The 18,385-nt window shown below is 37.7% G+C and overlaps 1 protein-coding gene across 1 annotated transcript in view; it reads left to right on the top strand.

Annotated features, from left to right (window-relative positions):
* The window catches only part of LOC124155681 (alpha-tocopherol transfer protein-like), a 30,763-nt gene that overhangs the window by 8,050 nt on the left and 4,328 nt on the right, over positions 1 to 18,385 (top strand). Inside the window, exons 2-3 of the mRNA XM_046529709.1 lie at positions 1,409 to 1,568; positions 4,961 to 5,066. Coding sequence (XP_046385665.1) covers positions 1,409 to 1,568; positions 4,961 to 5,066 — 266 coding nt within the window. The remainder of the gene's footprint in view (positions 1 to 1,408; positions 1,569 to 4,960; positions 5,067 to 18,385) is intronic.

Below are 18,385 nucleotides of genomic sequence, written 5' to 3'. Positions count from 1 at the left end.
AACAAAAATTAAATTCACCTGGTCGTTCGTCCTTGAACGCTGAGTTTCGTGACTGCTAGACTCCTTGAAACTCAGTAGAGGGAGCTCTTTATCCTTCCACTTCTTACCGACCGATCTACATTCTTCTAATCGACTCACACTCGCGGACGCGAGAAACATTTCTTCCACGAGAACGGGATGATTTATTTATTTATTTTTAGGATTGATGGGTAAAAATGCATCAAAAAGTGAAGGGTTTCCTTTAAAGAGGATTGAAATAAACATCAACCTTCAGATATAATTGACTAAGCAATAAATAAATAAACGGTTCACATCATAACCTCAATTACAGTGCAATCCTTCAGATGACACAACAGTTTTGAAGAAAATACGATAGGCAGGCTAATATAAATAATTGAAGAATCCAAACAAACTTTTGAGCAGACAGGAAAATTTAAATTAAGGCATGATAATAAGGCAATGTCGTGCTCTACGTCTTTGAAAGAAATGATACTTGTCTGGTGTGGAATCACCTCATCCCACACACCCTGGTGGTGTCTTGCACGGTAGATGTACTTTTCGTTTCATATACTACTTAAAAATGTGATATCGTTATTTCTGAGCTTGAATTCACTGGTCCAGATTAACCAACTATGAGCAGCAACTAGCAAACGGCCTCTTTACTGCAATGTTTTAACTTCAAATTCTGTAGCCGTTGAACCTTTTGAATTCAATCGGCGTCTTCTTTTTCATTTTTCAAGAGAGTTCCAAAGGATGGAGACTGTATTAATTTAATGCAATGGATTAAAGCAGTGGTTAAGGTACGGAAATACGATGAGAGCCTGAGGTCATATCTCAGGGATTGAAAAACATTTTGCAGAGAAAAATCAGACCATTAATTGAAGGCTTTGAAGAGGTAGTTTGGTAATATATTTTCAGTTCTCCTCAAGCTTCTGTTAGGACTAATTTTTTTGTTCTCACATAACTTTTGATATCAGCCAGACCCTCCATATATACTTCAATGCCATCCGTAGGATGTTGGAAGATCTGTGCAGTGCTTAAAAAAAACTACGTTCATGAATTCTACTTTTTCAATTTGATGAGTCCGTTTTAATCGTTTCAGTGACATTTTGAAATTCAATATGAATATGCTATAGTGGTATTTCTTGGAGTATAGCTTCTCTTACAGAAATGTACTCTCAGAAATAGAATGCAAGCATAACATAGGCTAAATTCAAATCTAGGCATTATTCACAGAGTATTACGTATATTCAAAATGTCGGTGCATAAATAGGTTGTCTGATCAAGTCATAATTTATCCTAGCATTTAAGTTGTATTAATAAAATAGCTTAGTAACAATGTTTTGAGAAAACTAATCCAAAAACTTAAAATTTGTACATCCTACGGAAAGAATTTTTCCTTTCGCAGACGAGAGGTTTTTCCGTCGCTTCCTCCACGCCTGCAACGGGAGCCAGGAGAGAGCGAAGAATGTGATCGAGTTGTACTTCACCCTGAGGGCTGCTATTCCGGAGCTGTTCGAGAGGCGAGACCCCGCAAGGCCAGAAATACAAGAAGTCTTCAATCTCACGTGAGAATCGACCTATAATGTCCAGCTCACCACAATGTCAATAATTGTTATTTTTAGTTTCTATACTTAGAATTTATTTCATTTATATATTTCTTTTTTAATGCCACATTGTACGTACAGCCTTTCAATGCAGACGGTACCCCTGCTCCTAAGTTTTTAAAACTGCCAATTAGAATAATAAGGATTTAAAACAATATATTGGCAAAAAATTAATTATTTTGAAACATGCATAAAAATAATTACAAATATGAGATATCGTAATTACAATCCATTTAAAACAAAGGAACACAATATGCTTCCGTAATACATAGGCTGATACAATTAACAGCTAGTATTTTTTATGCAGCAATGATGTTTTAAAGCTGCTATTTTGCTGACCACTATATTCCAGCTTAAAATTAAATTAAGGCATTTGGCTCGATGCTGCTCGTTGGTTCGATATTTCCGCCAAGCTTATATAGAGAGCTATATAAGCAATGAAAAATTACATTCCTCAATCAAGTTATAATCTCTTCAGATATGCAACCAATCAAATTAATCTAGGAACGTTACGCTGAAAAGAGACGTTTCGAGATCGAAATAAGCACGTCCGAATAAATTCCGCATGTAAACATCAAACAAGAAACGCGACAAAATTGCGCGCGAAATATCAACAAAGCTAACTCAGTAAATAATAATAATAATAATAATGTATTTACTCCTACATTTTGTTTTCACATCTGAATATAAAAACAACAAAGAGGAGGAGCTATAGGTGGTCTCCAAGGTCATAGGACCAGAATTGAGCCACCATCAAATAATAAAATGTATGCCAATAAAAAAATTATAATGCAGTAAATTATACATGATTGCTTCAAATAAATAACATCAAAATAAATTTTCTATTATTTCTTGCGAGAAAAGCCAGTCTTTATCAAGTCTTAATATTACATTTGAGGATTTATTTTTTTATTCTAGCGGGCAGTAAATGAAATAACTGTGGCCCCATGTAAAGAAAACAGCGTTTGTATTGCTTATGCCTTTATTAATGCCTTTTTCAAAACTCTACACGGCCTGACTCTAGCTTTTAGGCATTAATCGAACTGCCATACTATACCTACCAAGGCGAACGCAAGTAAGCCTAGACATAGAAAGCGGTGAATAAGAAATCGTGCATGACCACATGGTAGGTTTCCCTGATTCAATTTCGAAGTTCCAAATGAGCAAAAGTTCTCATCGCCACATGCAAGACTTCATAAGGTCCCCAACCTTTCTTTCGCGGCTAAAACACATTAAGCTGCAGTGGGAGATATAAATATTTCACATTAATTTCACATTAAATTCTGTGGATAGCAAGGCTCACAACCCTTCGCGTCGTCTCCAAGGGGTAGCAGAGGAACCAGTTCGAACGCTAGGGTAAAATAAAGGGGGCGGAAGTATACAGGCAAATAATGGCCTTTATTATGCATAGAGTAGTCGAAGGGATATGCGAACAATAACTTCCGTGACCCAACTCCAACCCCTCGGGAAAGGTTTATTGTTAGGTACACGCGTGGTCGGGAATGTGCGTAGCTTTTGTGTACGAGGTTTACAAACGAAGAAGTACCTGACATTTTTTTTTCGTGCCGCTCTTAGGAGAACATCCATCCAGGTACCTACTTGAGGTAGCCATATTAAGTCCAATACGACGATGAGCTTAATCAACTTACCAATTTGAGGAATATGCTGCAGAACGAACGGATGCGAAATTTCATAGGTACTTACGTTAATAAAGAAAATCTAGATTATAATTCAAGAAAAAAAATTGCTCTTTTGTTTCAATTTGAGCTGAGCAAGCGTGGAACACTTGAGGAAACAAATTATTGCTTGAAACACCATTTTACAAGAATCGCAGGTTGAAAACACCGTTTGCACAATAGGCACCCCTTGATTGTTGATATTGAGAAATTACACGAATAGTAAGCAGTTATTGACAACCGTTAACCGGTTAAAAATAATGTGAAGACATATATATTTAAATAATTAAATTTTAACACTAATGTAAAACATCTAGCCAGCATCACTACTGTATGAAAATAATAAATCCGATTGTCTCTTGGTTCAACTACCGCTCAAAAATAGTTTTTCTTATAGAAATTAATTTGATTTTTCACCGTCGCTACACGGCGGGTTTGAGACGACCACTTTCGTCATAAAGAACATCATCAACCATCGTCTTTTTGCGCCAACCGATGATCTTCCATGTTAAATATTCTACAAGAGCACAAGGAACCGCTCTAGTACACCGAGGAATATCTAAATACCCACGATAAGAGCGTCAGCGATAATTATTCATAATATACCTGATGAATAAGCATTTCAAAGCGACTGATAACTCTTATTTTTCTCTCTAACACTCCAGGAACACAGGATTCTCCTCTCTTTGAGGCTACACTCCTCTTCCCAGACATTTTTTCACTTGTTCGCTACATACCTACCGCTACTTTTCGCTACATACCTTCAAGGGCACTTATAATAACTTCATCTTAATAACTAAAAGTTGTGGACTGCAGAGGTCAGGGTATCAGATACGAAATCAGCTCCAAATCGGATAATATCGACCACAGCCCCCAGAGCCCTAAATTTTAAAATACTTCCAAAAAGCAGGCAGATTTATGAAACAAATGCCTTTGGAGATCAAACAATAATTGCTACTGCCGTCTCGGTAAAAAGAAAACAACTATGGCAATAAATTTTAGCGTTATGGAAACGAAATGTTTAGAATATTTTACAAAACATAGATTTCCGATGCATAGAAATTTACAAAAAATTATCAGTTGAAGAAACCCGCACATCATCCAACCCCTCGCTTAAGCAAAGTTATCGTTACGTGTTTCTTCGCTTGTTCACCAGCGACTCAAAGCTAGGTACCATGGTACAGCAAGCCCACTTTTTGCAGAATACTTCCAACGGAAAGGCATTTAAAGTCTGAAAAATATAATTTAGGACTTTTTTACAAAGCTTTATAGCTTAAACAATGCAACTTGTAGTTTTTACGTGGTGGACAGCTGAAAAATACAGCTTATGTCTCGGCAATAACTGTAAAATTCAGCATTTAGTGCAAAAATTATCATGTAGAACTGAATTCAGTTTTTTCTAATCGAATTTCCATTACACCATTCGGAAAATAGTACAGATGAGTTCCATTGACATTCTCCATTATTGTCACGTGGTCAACAACCTATCAGTACAGTGCTCTGCCGCCAGTGTGTCAGTAGGTATTTGCAATATCAGTGAAATCTTCAGCTACCTTTTTCAATGCCTCTCCTCTTAACAATAATGGTTCAAAGTCTCAAATTCATGCCTATTTTGTCCGAGTTGCAAGGTAGTTTTAGCTATAACGTGAAACTCATCCACAGAATCTTTTTTTTCAGTGATATGATCCCACTGCCAGTCACAACTCCAGAAGGATACACTGTTCAGCTCTACCGCTTAGCAGATACAGATGCAACAAAAATGGTTCTAGCAGATTGGCTCAAGGTAATTTGCATGTTATGTTATAGCAAACAAGAGATTAAGGGGTACATATGGTCTTTCTGTGGAGGAAAGAGGGGGCAGGTAAGCCTCTCAAATAAATTTAGATAAATTTTATCAAGATAATACTCTTACTTCAAGTGGGAATAGCAGCCTTTCCCCAAGCTCCTCCTTGTCCATACCCTTCTTGACATAAAGGGCATAGCCGGATAAGGAGGTGAAAAGTCCCCCCTCCCGGATTTTTCCCATACTTGGGGTATGCAATTGGGGATCAAATAGGACAAACCTCCCCATACTTCCAGCCCGCTATGTGCCCACCAGGGCCGGCTAGATCGAAAATACGATTTTAACTCTTTTTTAAATATCTCGGTCAAGAATGCATATTTTTTATTGCGGTTTGCGGCATTTGAAACCTTATTTAATGGCACATATTTCCAATTGTTTTCAAGAGCTTCGGGCGGGGCAAGAAGATATGGTGTCGATTTGAAAATTTCTAATGCATGTTTTCATAAAATTTTCTTGAGAGGGCCAAAAAGAAAAAACGTTTCCTGGAAGCGTTTTTTAATACCTTTCGGCTGGCGTATTGAAAATATAACTTTTAGGTGGTGGAACATCGCGGAAAATGTGATTGAAAATATGCGATTTTGGCCATTTGGCTCTATGCTCTGGCCCTCCATAACACCCCTTTTTAGTTATTATAGTATTGTACCGATTAAGGTGCTCACCACAGGGACAGAATTGTATTGATACTGGTTCCGAAAATGCCTTCAGGGCCCTTGAAAACGCCCGAAAAGAATTTCCCGGCTTCCAACCCCCTCCGCCATTCCTTTCAATGAGAATTTATTGAACTTTCTCAATGTCCTTATAAGATATAAATTCATTTAAATTACCTCACCTATGCTAAACTATGTGGATATCATGATAAGTTTATGATAGCTGTTTGCTTATATGAAAAAAATGATGGGTGTCAGCTTTAACCCAGTTGGCATACAAATAAAAAAAATCTGGTGAACAGTAACTAGCCGAACAGATGAATTTTCACCATACAATTTTATATTGACTCCAGGATGTCATTGAAAATCGCTCTTGAAAGGTTATTCGTCATCCTCTGAATATTCATTGATGCATGTTACTACGTTGTCCGTCAAAACAAATGCTAGTTAAAATATTATTTAATATTACTTAATAAAATCAAGGTCTTGCGATTTTATCTTGGTACTGCCCGTAGGTTAAATAATAAATTGTTGCTGCTATATGAGCGCAACACCCTATTCTTCTATTCCATTACCACAATCACAGAAATATCTCAATATGCTGCCCCATACGATGCCATTCGCTGTAAGTATATTCTAAATAAAAATTATAGTTCGTTATATTTTAATGATATTTTTCCTTAATGCTATCAATACTTACCCGTCTTAATTTAGCCACGAAATCACAATTTATTCAATTCTTTAGTCGTTAATTGAGTTTGCATGCCTTTCAGCGTCGGCATCAGCACGCTGAACTCTAAATTATCTTCTAAATATGACACAACATCCCGAAATCCTCTATCCAGAATCAAAATGTCACCTTTTTTCATGAAATTATCATTGGATATGCCGATTGCAAGATTGATTTTAGAGAATCGACATCATTTTGAATGGCCAAAAAGGGTCCGGGCATAACAATCACAACCCATCAAGGGTAAAAATAGGGAATGGTTTACAAAGAGGAGCTAGTACTGTTCATGTTTCCGGTTTGGAGCTTAAAAAGATAAACTATCAGCCCTTGAGTGACTGACCTAATATTCGAATTTCTCGTCGACGTTAACACACTAAGTAACTCTGTTACTTGGTCCCATGACAAACCAGTAAAAGTTCGCGGACAATCAGTTCTCTAGAAAAAGGAAGTCACTAAGTTTCGCCGTCAAACTGCGGTTAGATAAATATGCGACTTGGTCCACAAATAGACGAATTTTAGAAACATGCAAGGAAATACTTTTTCAGTAGATACGGAAATTGGGAATTTCATAGGTAAAAACCGCTTATCATGTAGATAACATTTACAGACCACATTTTTGAAAGAAATGATCAAACTCCACCACCTTCAATCTAGCTTATACGGGAACACGATGGAGGTAATTTGCAGCGGTATATCCACAAATGAAACAACACTTGCGCGTAGATACAACGCGGGGAAAACTCAAATCGAGCTCATTTTCTTAATCTAAATTCTTACGTTCCGGCAGTTTTCGGAGGCCCTGAAGTCATTTTCGGCACCAGTATCAATACAATTCTGTCCCTGTAGTGAGCACCTTAATCGGTACAATACTATAATAACTAAAAATGGGTGTTATGGAGGGCCAGAGTATAGAGCCAAATGGCCAAAATCGCATATTTTCAATCGCATTTTTCGCGATGTTCCACCACCTAAAAGTTATATTTTCAATACGCCAGCCGAAAGGTATTAAAAAAAACCCTTCCAGAAAACGTTTTTTCTTTTTGGCCCTCTCAAGAAAATTTTATGAAAACATGCATTAGAAATTTTCAAATCGACGCCATATCTTCTTGCCCCGCCCAAAGTTCTTAAAAACAATTGGAAATATGTGCCATTAAATAAGGTTTCAAATGCCGCAAACCGCAATAAAAAATATGCATTCTTGACCGAGATATTTAAAAAAGAGTTAAAATCGTATTTTCGATCTAGCCGGCCCTGGTGGGCACATAGCGGGCTGGAAATATGGGGAGGTTTGTCCAATTTGATCCCCAATTGCATACCCCAAGTATGTGAAAAATCCGGGAGGGGGGACTTTTCACCTTCTTATCCGGCTATGCCCTTTATGCACACGCTTGATAGTTAAAGTGGCCATACGTCCCGGTTTGGCAGTCCCCATTTAGATCGCTTTTGCGGGCGTCCCGTCGGTTACCAAAAATTCGCTACGTATTCCCCCCCTCCCCCAAGAGTAAAAATTGCATAAGTCTTTAAAGAAATCAGGACTGGATTGAAAAGAATGTTTTCCGCAAATTTTCTTTAAACTCGCGAAAAATGATATTATTATAAGACATGTAGCTAAAATAATTTTTTTCAAGCAAGTAACTTTAAAAGCTAATAAATCGCTGCGATATTTTTCTTAAAATGTTGGTTTAATTCACCTTTTCCATGCTAAAATGTTGCAACATGAATGACCATGGCTTTCCCCCCCCCTAGTTTTGATTATGGGTATGCCTTTGATAGGATGTGTAGAATTCATCAGTGCTTTCAATTAATACAAAATAAAAAGTCACTTCACTGGCCGTAAAAATATTTACTACGTAGAAGTTTTTACGGCCACTGAAGACTCTCCTATTACTTTGTATTGATTAGAGGCAGTATTATTTCTGCTTTCAATTGAGTTGCCAATTACTTGCATGAAATTTTAAACAATACATATGATAGGCAATTTCACCAGTAAAAACTGAGAGATATGTATTGATTAATTATTGACTTATTTAGCTAACTGTTCTTCTTTGCTGAATTTGGAGTAATGTATCGCGCAAATTTCTCATTCAGACAAACGCAGCGCACATGCGTGGATCACAGCCAATAAGACTGAACAACAGTTAGAACACAATCACAGTCAGTGGCGAATCCAGAGAGGGACTAGGGGGGCTATAGCCCTCCTTGGGCATCCAATTTACACTAGATAAAATGGTATTGTGTTCGGCAGTGGCGCAGCGAGGGGGGGGTTTTGGAGGATAAAACCCCCCCAAAGCTCAGAGAAATTAAAGTGTAATCCATTTTACTTAATGGATTAATATTACTTAAAGAATAGTGTTAGGATTAATCAAATATCTCTCAAAAATCGGTAAATCTAGTCATTTTGAACGATTAATCTTAAAATTTTCTGGAGGAGGGCCCCCGCAACTCCCACTTACCCTGGCGGGTACGCAATACCCCCACACCCCAAAGTAGTAGTTGCTCCTAACACTCCCCCTAGCCTTAATTCTTAGCTGCGCCCCTGGTGTTCGGACCCCCACTACTGCCGGGAGGATGCCCCCCAAGCATCCCACCTAGCCAAGCACTGGTCTAGTGACCCAAATATCACTGTGAATTGGATTCTGGCCTAGTTGAATGCCTTTTACATGGAAATTTATTAGACTGTAAGAATGCATGATTACGTGAGATGATTCCTTGGAATTCCTGATACGTCGAGGACACCAACACTATTCAAAATATTTGGATTTGCCCATTTTAATGTTGACCAGATGCTCATTGACATAATGTTAACGGTTTGTTGATAAACCTGCCCTCACTCTGAGCTTTGTATATTCACAATTACTATAGCAATTTATATGTGAATTGACATCAAGTGAGCACAAGTCACATAGTATTAGACATGGATATCTTAATTAATAGTTCAAAGGGTTTATTAAATTCAACCCCACCTTAAAGTAGACACAGACTAGTACAGCCATGATAATGACCAGTGGCGTAACTAGGAATATGTTTTGGGGGTATTTGGGGGCTTACGGGGGGATGACGGGGTTAGTGGGGGCAACCCCCCCAGGAAATGGAGATTTCAGGAAAATTTTGGCACTTCAAATTTAACTTTTAGCAGATGCAGTTATTATATATAAAATCTAGACAAGATTTAATTTCTTGATTTCATAATAACTTTTTGATTTCTCTGAGGCTTTGGGGGGTGATACATCCCCTCATCCCTCCTCCATAGTTACGCCACTGACAGTGAGTCCATGACCGCAACAATAGCCATAACTAACATATACCCTCCAACCCTCAAATGAGGAGTATTAGTCGGGCCAGAGTGAAGTCATAGTCATAGGGCAACGCTCCATAGCAATGTGTGTTATGATTGAACTTATCGTGGGTACAACATCTGAGGTGTGTTGGAAAGGCATAACCTATGTTTTGAATAACTAAATTTGCCATCATCCTCAGGGCATTTAGTATTGAAACAATTCAGGGGCGCAGCCAGGAATTAAGGCTGGGGGGGGGGGAGTTAGGTGGAATTAATACCGGGGTTTATGGTGGTATGGAATACCCACCAGGATAAGCGGTAGGTGCGAGATTATTAAATTGCGGAATTTTAAGATAAACTGTTCAAAATGGTGAGTTTTACGGCTTTCTGAGGGATATTTTATTAATCCGTACACATTTCTATTAGTAATACCAATCCAATTAAGTAAAATGGATTAAACTTAAATATTTCTCTGAGCTCTGGGGGGGTTTTAACCCCAAACACCCCCCTCGCTGCGCCACTGACACAAGTTAGTGGTTGCCTGTGAAGAATGACAGTGGGAGTACCGGAAGTCAAAGTTAGCATGTATGACATCAAGGCCAGATCAGTGGCGGCTCGTGCGTCAAATGCTAGGGGGGGCGCACTCCACAAAAAATAGTCCGACGAAAAATACGACCAAAAAGAACAAGGTGCCAGGACACAGAATTGGGACAATTTTTCCCTATATTTCCCTTAAAAAAACGAGCACTGTTGATTAATTCAAAATTGTCTTCTTGAATGTACACACAGCACTAAGAAACTTCTTAATCGGCAATTACGCACAATTAACTCCTCGAAAATGATGTCTGAACTCATTTCACTCCGTTCTTTCCGAGAGTCTTGCCGTTACTATAAGGACGACTCGAGGGAGATAGAAGTCGTGGTCCACTAGTGCTGATTCAGCTGAGGGACGAATTTAAGGTCAGCAAAGGCATTCAAGCAAACAAAGGACGTCACGGACCATCTCCTTGAGTCTAAGATTCATATGTGGTAAACACACGAGACGCCAACGGGTCGCATTTGGAATAACCGTGTCTTCGAAATCATTGCCATGATATAATAGAAAATAAGTTCTAGATCGTAAAAGAAGACGACTCGACTGAGCCACAGATGGGAGCTGTAAGGATTTCCGCACTGATATGAACTCTTCGAGGCCACTTAAATCAGACCCAAGTGGGCATTTTCCGTCAGACAGCTACCACTCTGCCGCTGAGGAATTAGGTGAACATGAACTAATACAACAAGGACGGCTAGAAAAATGATGAACCTACGCACAAAAGGTGCATTGTACGCGGCACTTCATGACATTAATTGAATGACTCTATTTAAATTCGCGCTTAACGATTTAAATCATATTTAATCCTTCACCCTATCACGCACGCAACTATTTCTTAAATTATAAATCAGTGGGGAATGTTAACTGATTTTTCCTAATACTGCAGGTCTTTTGATAAATTTATCTGAAAAATAGGTACCGCATTTCTAATCATCGGGAAGATATGAATACATTGTTAAGGCCTAAATATTATAATATTAGTTTCCCCAAGGTTCTTGAAATTCGTAATCATAACAGAACTGTGTCAAATACTCGAGAATAGTTTTCCTTCGTCGGCCTTTAACTGGTTGGATTTTATGTGTTCCGGAATTCAAATACCAAAAAACGCAAGCATAATCGGATAATTTATTTACTGTAGCAATACCTACCAGTAATTAAAAATTAAAATCGTATAACTACACCCAGTACAGTGACCATTCTGAGTCCGTAGGTCCCTTTTCTGTGGCAGCACCAAGTAGACTCCAGATTATACGCCCGCCGGCCTGCGCAGCGATGTCAACTCACTCGTCGCTCTGCGCATTTTCGGACGACGTCCCAAGACATCCATAAGACGCAACGTTAGACGCGTCATAGCACCAGCGGCCCCCACCACTACCACTCTCCATATAACTGCATGGGGATGGATTGGGACGTTCTGGCCAGCGCCCCACGGCTACAAATACGAACTTCTCGCGCTATTTCTTTTCGTGTTTTTCCAACACTTTCGATGTATGGGACTGAAAAAACGCTTTGATTAATCATATGTATAATTATAAATTAATGGATACTTATTTTTTTTACTTTTTCAAATATTTGGGAGGGGCGGCGTCCGAGAGTCCTTATGGGCAAACCGCCACTGGGCCAGATACATATGAGAACAACCTTATGCTGATAGACAGTTTAAAATAAAAAATATGAAACAGTGAAAAATAGGAAAAAGGAGGTTCATAGGTCAAACAAGCAAACTTTTTATATTTGTTTGATTGAGTTCTGGCGTGGTCACGAGTATATAGCCACCACCAACTTAATTAAGCACTCTATATCCTGAGAACAATGGTAGAGTCAGCCATCAAAATGTCGCCCATGCCTTACCAACTCCGCCAAGAAAACTTAACCCTTATATATCTTGTGCCAGGAAAGGTTGAAGAGTTACGTAATGTTTGGCAGTAAAACTAGTCAGTTGAGCGAAACAAAATCAAAACTTTTGGTAGCATGACTCAGGTAAGACCAATGAGTAGGGCTTCTTGATTTTCACGAACGCGAAATTTTGCTGTTTTTCGCGATTTTTGGCACTTATTCAGTTTTTACGCGAATTTAATGTTTTTGACTTATTTTGCAATTTTTTCCACGATTAAGAAAGGATTTTTGATCATTTCGCTACTTTTTAAATTTCAAACAATCAAAAGCTCTTCTTTTTTTTTAACAAATACGCGAATAATGTTGATGCCGTGAATTAAAACTACGAGCTCTCGACGCCGCCGCATTTCCTCATCCCAAAAACTCTCATTCAAAGCGTTATCATCGACAACGCTACGCCACCAATAAGTTCTTTTTCCAAACCAAGTAAACATTGCTTGTTCCAAGAGCTCGCAAAGTGGCCGATATTACGTTGAAGACACGGGTGCATTCAGGAAGTGACCGCTAGTCCCCGATGCGCATTGGAGCCGGCCGCCACGCGAACCTCCCTGACTGACAATGAGTAAACGATTCGGTAGGACACCCAAGTTTTGGCTTTTATACCTCATAGCAACACGTCCCTGGCACAAAGGATTAATTCAGCAGCAACGAATGCTAGAGCAATAATCGGCCTCAAGGAATGTTCCGAAAAATAGCTCCACCCTTGTAGCAAATGCGTTGAGGGCCGTGGCTACTACCGTTACGCTCCATAGGAGCCCCCAACCCCTTACTGCGTGCGAAGAAGGTGGTATCGTGGGATGGTGGCTTATTTGGAATCAGATTCACGCGTACTGCGATGATTTCCACCAGATGCAGCATTTTCATTCGTTATCAAAACGATCTTTCCAAGATGGCCGCAGTGCGCAGCAATTTTCAAAGCTGCAAAGTAATGTAAGAATTGATTGCATTATGAGGATTCCTGACAGAAGCATCTATAGCCGCTGCTCTACACAAAAGCGAGGAGGAGTCCCATGAAGCTGCAGTGGCGTAACTATGGGGGTGGGGGGGTGAGGGTATAGGTCCCCCCCAAAGCCACAGAGAAATAAAAGTAATATTGAAAACTATATACGTCTAGTTTTGACGTATAGTAAATTTTAACGTAACCTTTTAATGAAACCCAAATTTTAAGTGCCAAAATTATGTAAAATTTACTTTCAGGTATGTCATTTTTACAAAATTTACCCAAACGGGGAGGGGGGATGTCGCTCTTCCCCATCCCCCCCGAAGCATATTCCTAGTTACGCTACTTTGAAGCTTGACCATCGGCACAACAGGTTTCACTGAAAGACTCTGGATAAATCAAAGACAATCAAGCTAGATAAAGAGCAGTTCAACTATGATTTAACAGAAGCATTAATAAAGGCTGTCATACTACTATAAAAATAGAAAACCTTGCTCTAAGAGGTTTCCTTAACAAAAACTGCCCTGGTTAGTTTTCCTTAGGAGTGAAAAGAGGCTGGAAAAGATAAGGCGGTTAGAATAATGAGCAACGAAACTACTGACCAAACTGGGAAATCCATCTTCATTGTTGTTATAAAGCCACTTAATTGCTCAAGTAAGCAATGTATTTACATAAGTGGAGTTAGGGTTTTGGGGAATGCAAGTGGTGCAGTACATGGGCGTACCCAGCAAGCGGCAGGGCATGGTTAATTTTAGGTGACTCATTTTATAGCAGAAGTTAGAAAAAATCAACCATTAATCAAACTCATTTGATTATTAACAGAAAAATAAATTCTAGTACTTTTATGCATTTATGTAATCACATATCTATTTATTTTCTAATGTATCTTAATGCCCAAAATGGAACAACTAAAGTAATATTTTCAAACAGAATTTTAAAACATGCTACACTAATAAATATAGCTTTAGAATACTTCCACAAAGATATCAAATTTAACATTAAAAAGGAAATTTAATATTGATATTCAATATAGGTAATTTAAAAGTTAAAACACCAATTAACATAATATGGAAAAATTAATTCCACACTAATGCTACTAATAAGCAAGAACTGCACTATTGATTAGGATGATCTATATGATGGCCTTTCTTCTAGGCATCCCTGAATTTGGCATGTCTAACAAGGGGAGACCACGAAACTTGCTCAGCCTTTTTCAACGCCGTATTTTTTATTGCCTTTGGAATGGTGAACACATCCCGGAACTAGTAGTGGTTCCGTTGAATGGGCCTTAGTTTGGCTGTAATTAATTAATTTTCATGCAGTACTTTTCACAAGCCGGGTATAATTCCATAATATCGCACCACTCAGCAGATGTGTGAGGTGGGGTAGTGGAAGCGTTTAAGGCTACCACCCAGGGGACCTGGGTTAGGGCCTTCATGATAGCTGTATATTTTGTTGTCTTCATTGTGACCGTACGGCGTCAACTTTTTCATTAATTTTAACTGCGACAAGGGTAGACATGAGAATATTTTTTTATCATCATAATGGCGTTTAGGTATTTAAGCAGTGTCATTTCCAACGTGGAGAAGTGAAGGCTCCACTTTCTACTCTCCTCAAAAACATACCTTAAGATTAACGGGGGGCTATAACAGTGGCTTTTTTTTCTCGAAGAAATGGCATTTGTTGGTGGGCCTCCTGTTATTATTTGGATGAAGAGATAAGTTATAATCTATAATATTGCATGCATAAGTACATTGTTCATTATTTTCTATGTTAGGAATTTGCTAAGTTAAGTTTGAAGTTTTTAATATTTTGCATTACCTTGTGATCAGTATTTTACCTTCAGTATGTGTGCGCTCAGTAGTATTTGGCTTGATAAAAGTTCATTTTTTTCTTGGAAAAGGATGTTTTATTCAACGATTTAAAAAAAAATAGTTTCCGGCTTAATTTTTTGGAATAATGTTATATCCATGATTAAAGTACAAATGGTAATATCCACACTATTTTATTACTATTTTTCAAGGACACTTAGTGTCCTTGAAAATGACACCAAGTGTCGAAACCATGGTCGGTTAAGTGATAAATAAAATAGTGTGGATATTACCATTTGTGCTTAATCATTCAATGATTTTTTTACCGCCTTTATCTCAAAATGGATCATTTTACCGACTTTATATACCAAATTTTGGTCCATATACCATTTAGTAAAGCTTTTATTTACCATAATCTAGGAGCCCGACCAATGAGTCTCCTTTTTCCTATTGAGGATAGTTCTATTTTTGGCAATTTTCAATTGACTAAGAGCGAAAGATTGTGCTCATGTGTATCTGCCCAGTCATGACCCTAGTAGAAAAAATTGTGTTCTTTTGGTGTTCTTCATATGTTCATTCAGTGTTCAAGTGTTCTTTTGATGTTCTTTTGGTGTTCTTTTATGTTCAACAATTTCTTGGTGTGTTCTTTTGATGTTCAATTTATGTTCTTTTTATGTTCATCTCAGTGAACACAAAATGAACATTTTTCTTTATGTTCATTTTGTGTTCCCTTTGAGTTCATTTTATGTTCACCATGGTGAACACAATATGAACATTTTTTTATGCGTTCATTTTATGTTCACTTTGTGTTCATTTTATGTTCACCATGGTGAACACAAATTGAACATTTTTTTATATGTTCATTTTATGTTCACTATGTTGAACACAAAATGAACATTTTTCTTTGTTGTTCTTTAAAATAAACCAGTATAAAAATTCTCATTCCTTGGAGGTGATTGTGGATAACTGCAGTTCATGTGTCATGACAAGTAGCTTTACATAAAACAAGTAATACAGATGATTTTGGAGACTTTGTCTACCAAAAATGAGTTTGAATTTCGCCATCTTGAAATCCACAAAACTGTATTTTTTTTAGCAGTTTTCCATAATATTTCTAGAAATTTAAAATAATGAATTTCCAGGAAAATTTTCCCAAAATGAAGGCATATCATCAAAAAATGGACATTGAACGATCCGAGAATGCAATCAAGGAACACCTGAAAACACTCTCAATATGTACTTTATTGCATACTAAACAGGGATAAGGCCTGAGCATTTGGCTTCAGCAAATAAGTTTGTTTCTAATAAAAAAAAGCTGGAAATAAAATGATTTGAAACTTATCCAAACACTGACATCTGATTCACAAAGATGTGAAAGTGTTCATGGTAATGATGGGACTTCCGTGAAAGCTTTTTCTTTGTTGTTCAACAAAATGTTCTTTTTATGTTCATTTTGTTTTCTTTTGATGTTCAAAAAAGTGTTCATTTTGTGTTCAAATTATGTTCTTTTTATGTTCACAGACGAGTGTTCATTTTGTGTTCTTTTTATGTTCTTTCTGTCACAAAACACATAAAAAGAACATAAAGTGAACATTCGGTGAACATAGAAGGAACACAATTTGAACATTAAATGCACATAAAAAGAACACTGAATGAACACACTTTTTTCTACTAGGGGAGACAGAGGCAAAATTATGAAAGCAATCAAATAATACCAATTCAATGACAATATATGGTCTCACAATCACACCATCATCGATTACTTACCACACCAATAAAATGAAGTTAAAACCAAAAACTCCAAAATTGATTTCTCAACTGCCAAGACCCACCATGTAAATGAGTCCTCCTTCAGCATAATCCTCCCTTTCCTCATTGATAGGTAAGGATATATGCAGTCAGGCTCTTCCTTACAACAAGAGGCCTAATGCCCGAAGGGAATACTGCCTCATGTAGAACTACATACTATTAAATATCTACTTTTGAGGAAGGTAACAATGACAGATAAATTTATTTAGAATTATTTTATGCTTATGATATTTTTAACTGAGTGCTATTGAGGCTGGGTTCTCAATTAAATATTTTTATGAATACAAGTTCCAAAGTATTAATTAGAAAATTTAGGACAGTGATTTTCTTCTATAACATGATGCACTTAGAAAAAAATAAAGTGTCAGCAAAATAAAAGCAATAGGTAATTTTCCGTGTGACTTTGTAACAACGTGTTGAAATGGGAAAAAACTTTGTAAATATCACACATATAATTTTTAACAACTGGTTTCATCTTGATGTGACATCATCTGTTCTCACAACCTTCACTACATTTATTAGGAATGTAATTCAATTAAAACAACAGAAGTTGGCTAGAGGACTTCATACTCCTCATCTAGCACCTATACAATTATATATTGAATGTATCAGTGGCATAGCCAGGGGGACCCCCCAAAAATATAAAAACATAATTAATTTCCTTCACAAAAGAAAACAAAATATTGAGAAATCATGTAGTTACAAAATATTTCTTTAGCAAATTAAGTTTTTTCAAAAATGAAAAGTGTTAAAATTAGTTTAAAACCCACGACTTAGTAGGTACCCCGTTTTTCAAAACTTTTCCCATCCCATGGGATGGGAAAAGTTTTGAAAAATGGCCAGGAATTTCATGCTGCAGCATGAAATTCCTGGCCACGCCGCTGGAATGTATTAGGCTCTCCTTCTGCTGCCAGAAAAAATGTGAAGCAGAGCTTCAAAATTCTTAATTAAAAAATTATAGCACCTAATTCAGATGATACTATGTAAAATCAACTATATTCCTCCAACTAAAGTGGTTTAGGACTTGGCTCTGGGGGGGAGACGGGTGGACTAGATTGAATGATACACCACACCACACGATGATACACAATTTTTTGCTGTAGGTACATTGGCTGTACATATTAACTGAAGAGATCTGCCAAAATTTATTCCCTGTGCAAATAAACTACAAATTAGTATGAATCACAGGTGTAAAATTACAACCACGACTTTTGATTGCTGCACATATTTCAAACTATGTAGAGGGATTGCTGTGACACAAATATTTTATTTATTTAAAGGGTTCTGGGGAGGTTCTATCCCCCTCATCCAGTGGAATAACTAGGAATATGCTTTGGGAGGGGATTGAGGGGAGGGGGGTGTGGCCCCCTCCCCCCAAGCAACCTTTAAAAATTTTTCATTCGGGGAAGTCTGGGTAAAATTTTTGAAAAATTACATGCCTGGAAATGCATTTTACATCATTTTGGCAATTAATCCGGGAAAGGGCACGTGGAGTGTTACTGACACCCAGTGGCGGATACAGATGGGGGGCGCACGCCCCCCCCCCTTGCGGGT

This window comes from Ischnura elegans, chromosome 3, assembly GCF_921293095.1.
Source record: "Ischnura elegans chromosome 3, ioIscEleg1.1, whole genome shotgun sequence".
Lineage (NCBI taxonomy): Eukaryota > Metazoa > Arthropoda > Insecta > Odonata > Coenagrionidae > Ischnura > Ischnura elegans.
This window is presented reverse-complemented; position numbering and strand designations above follow the sequence as displayed.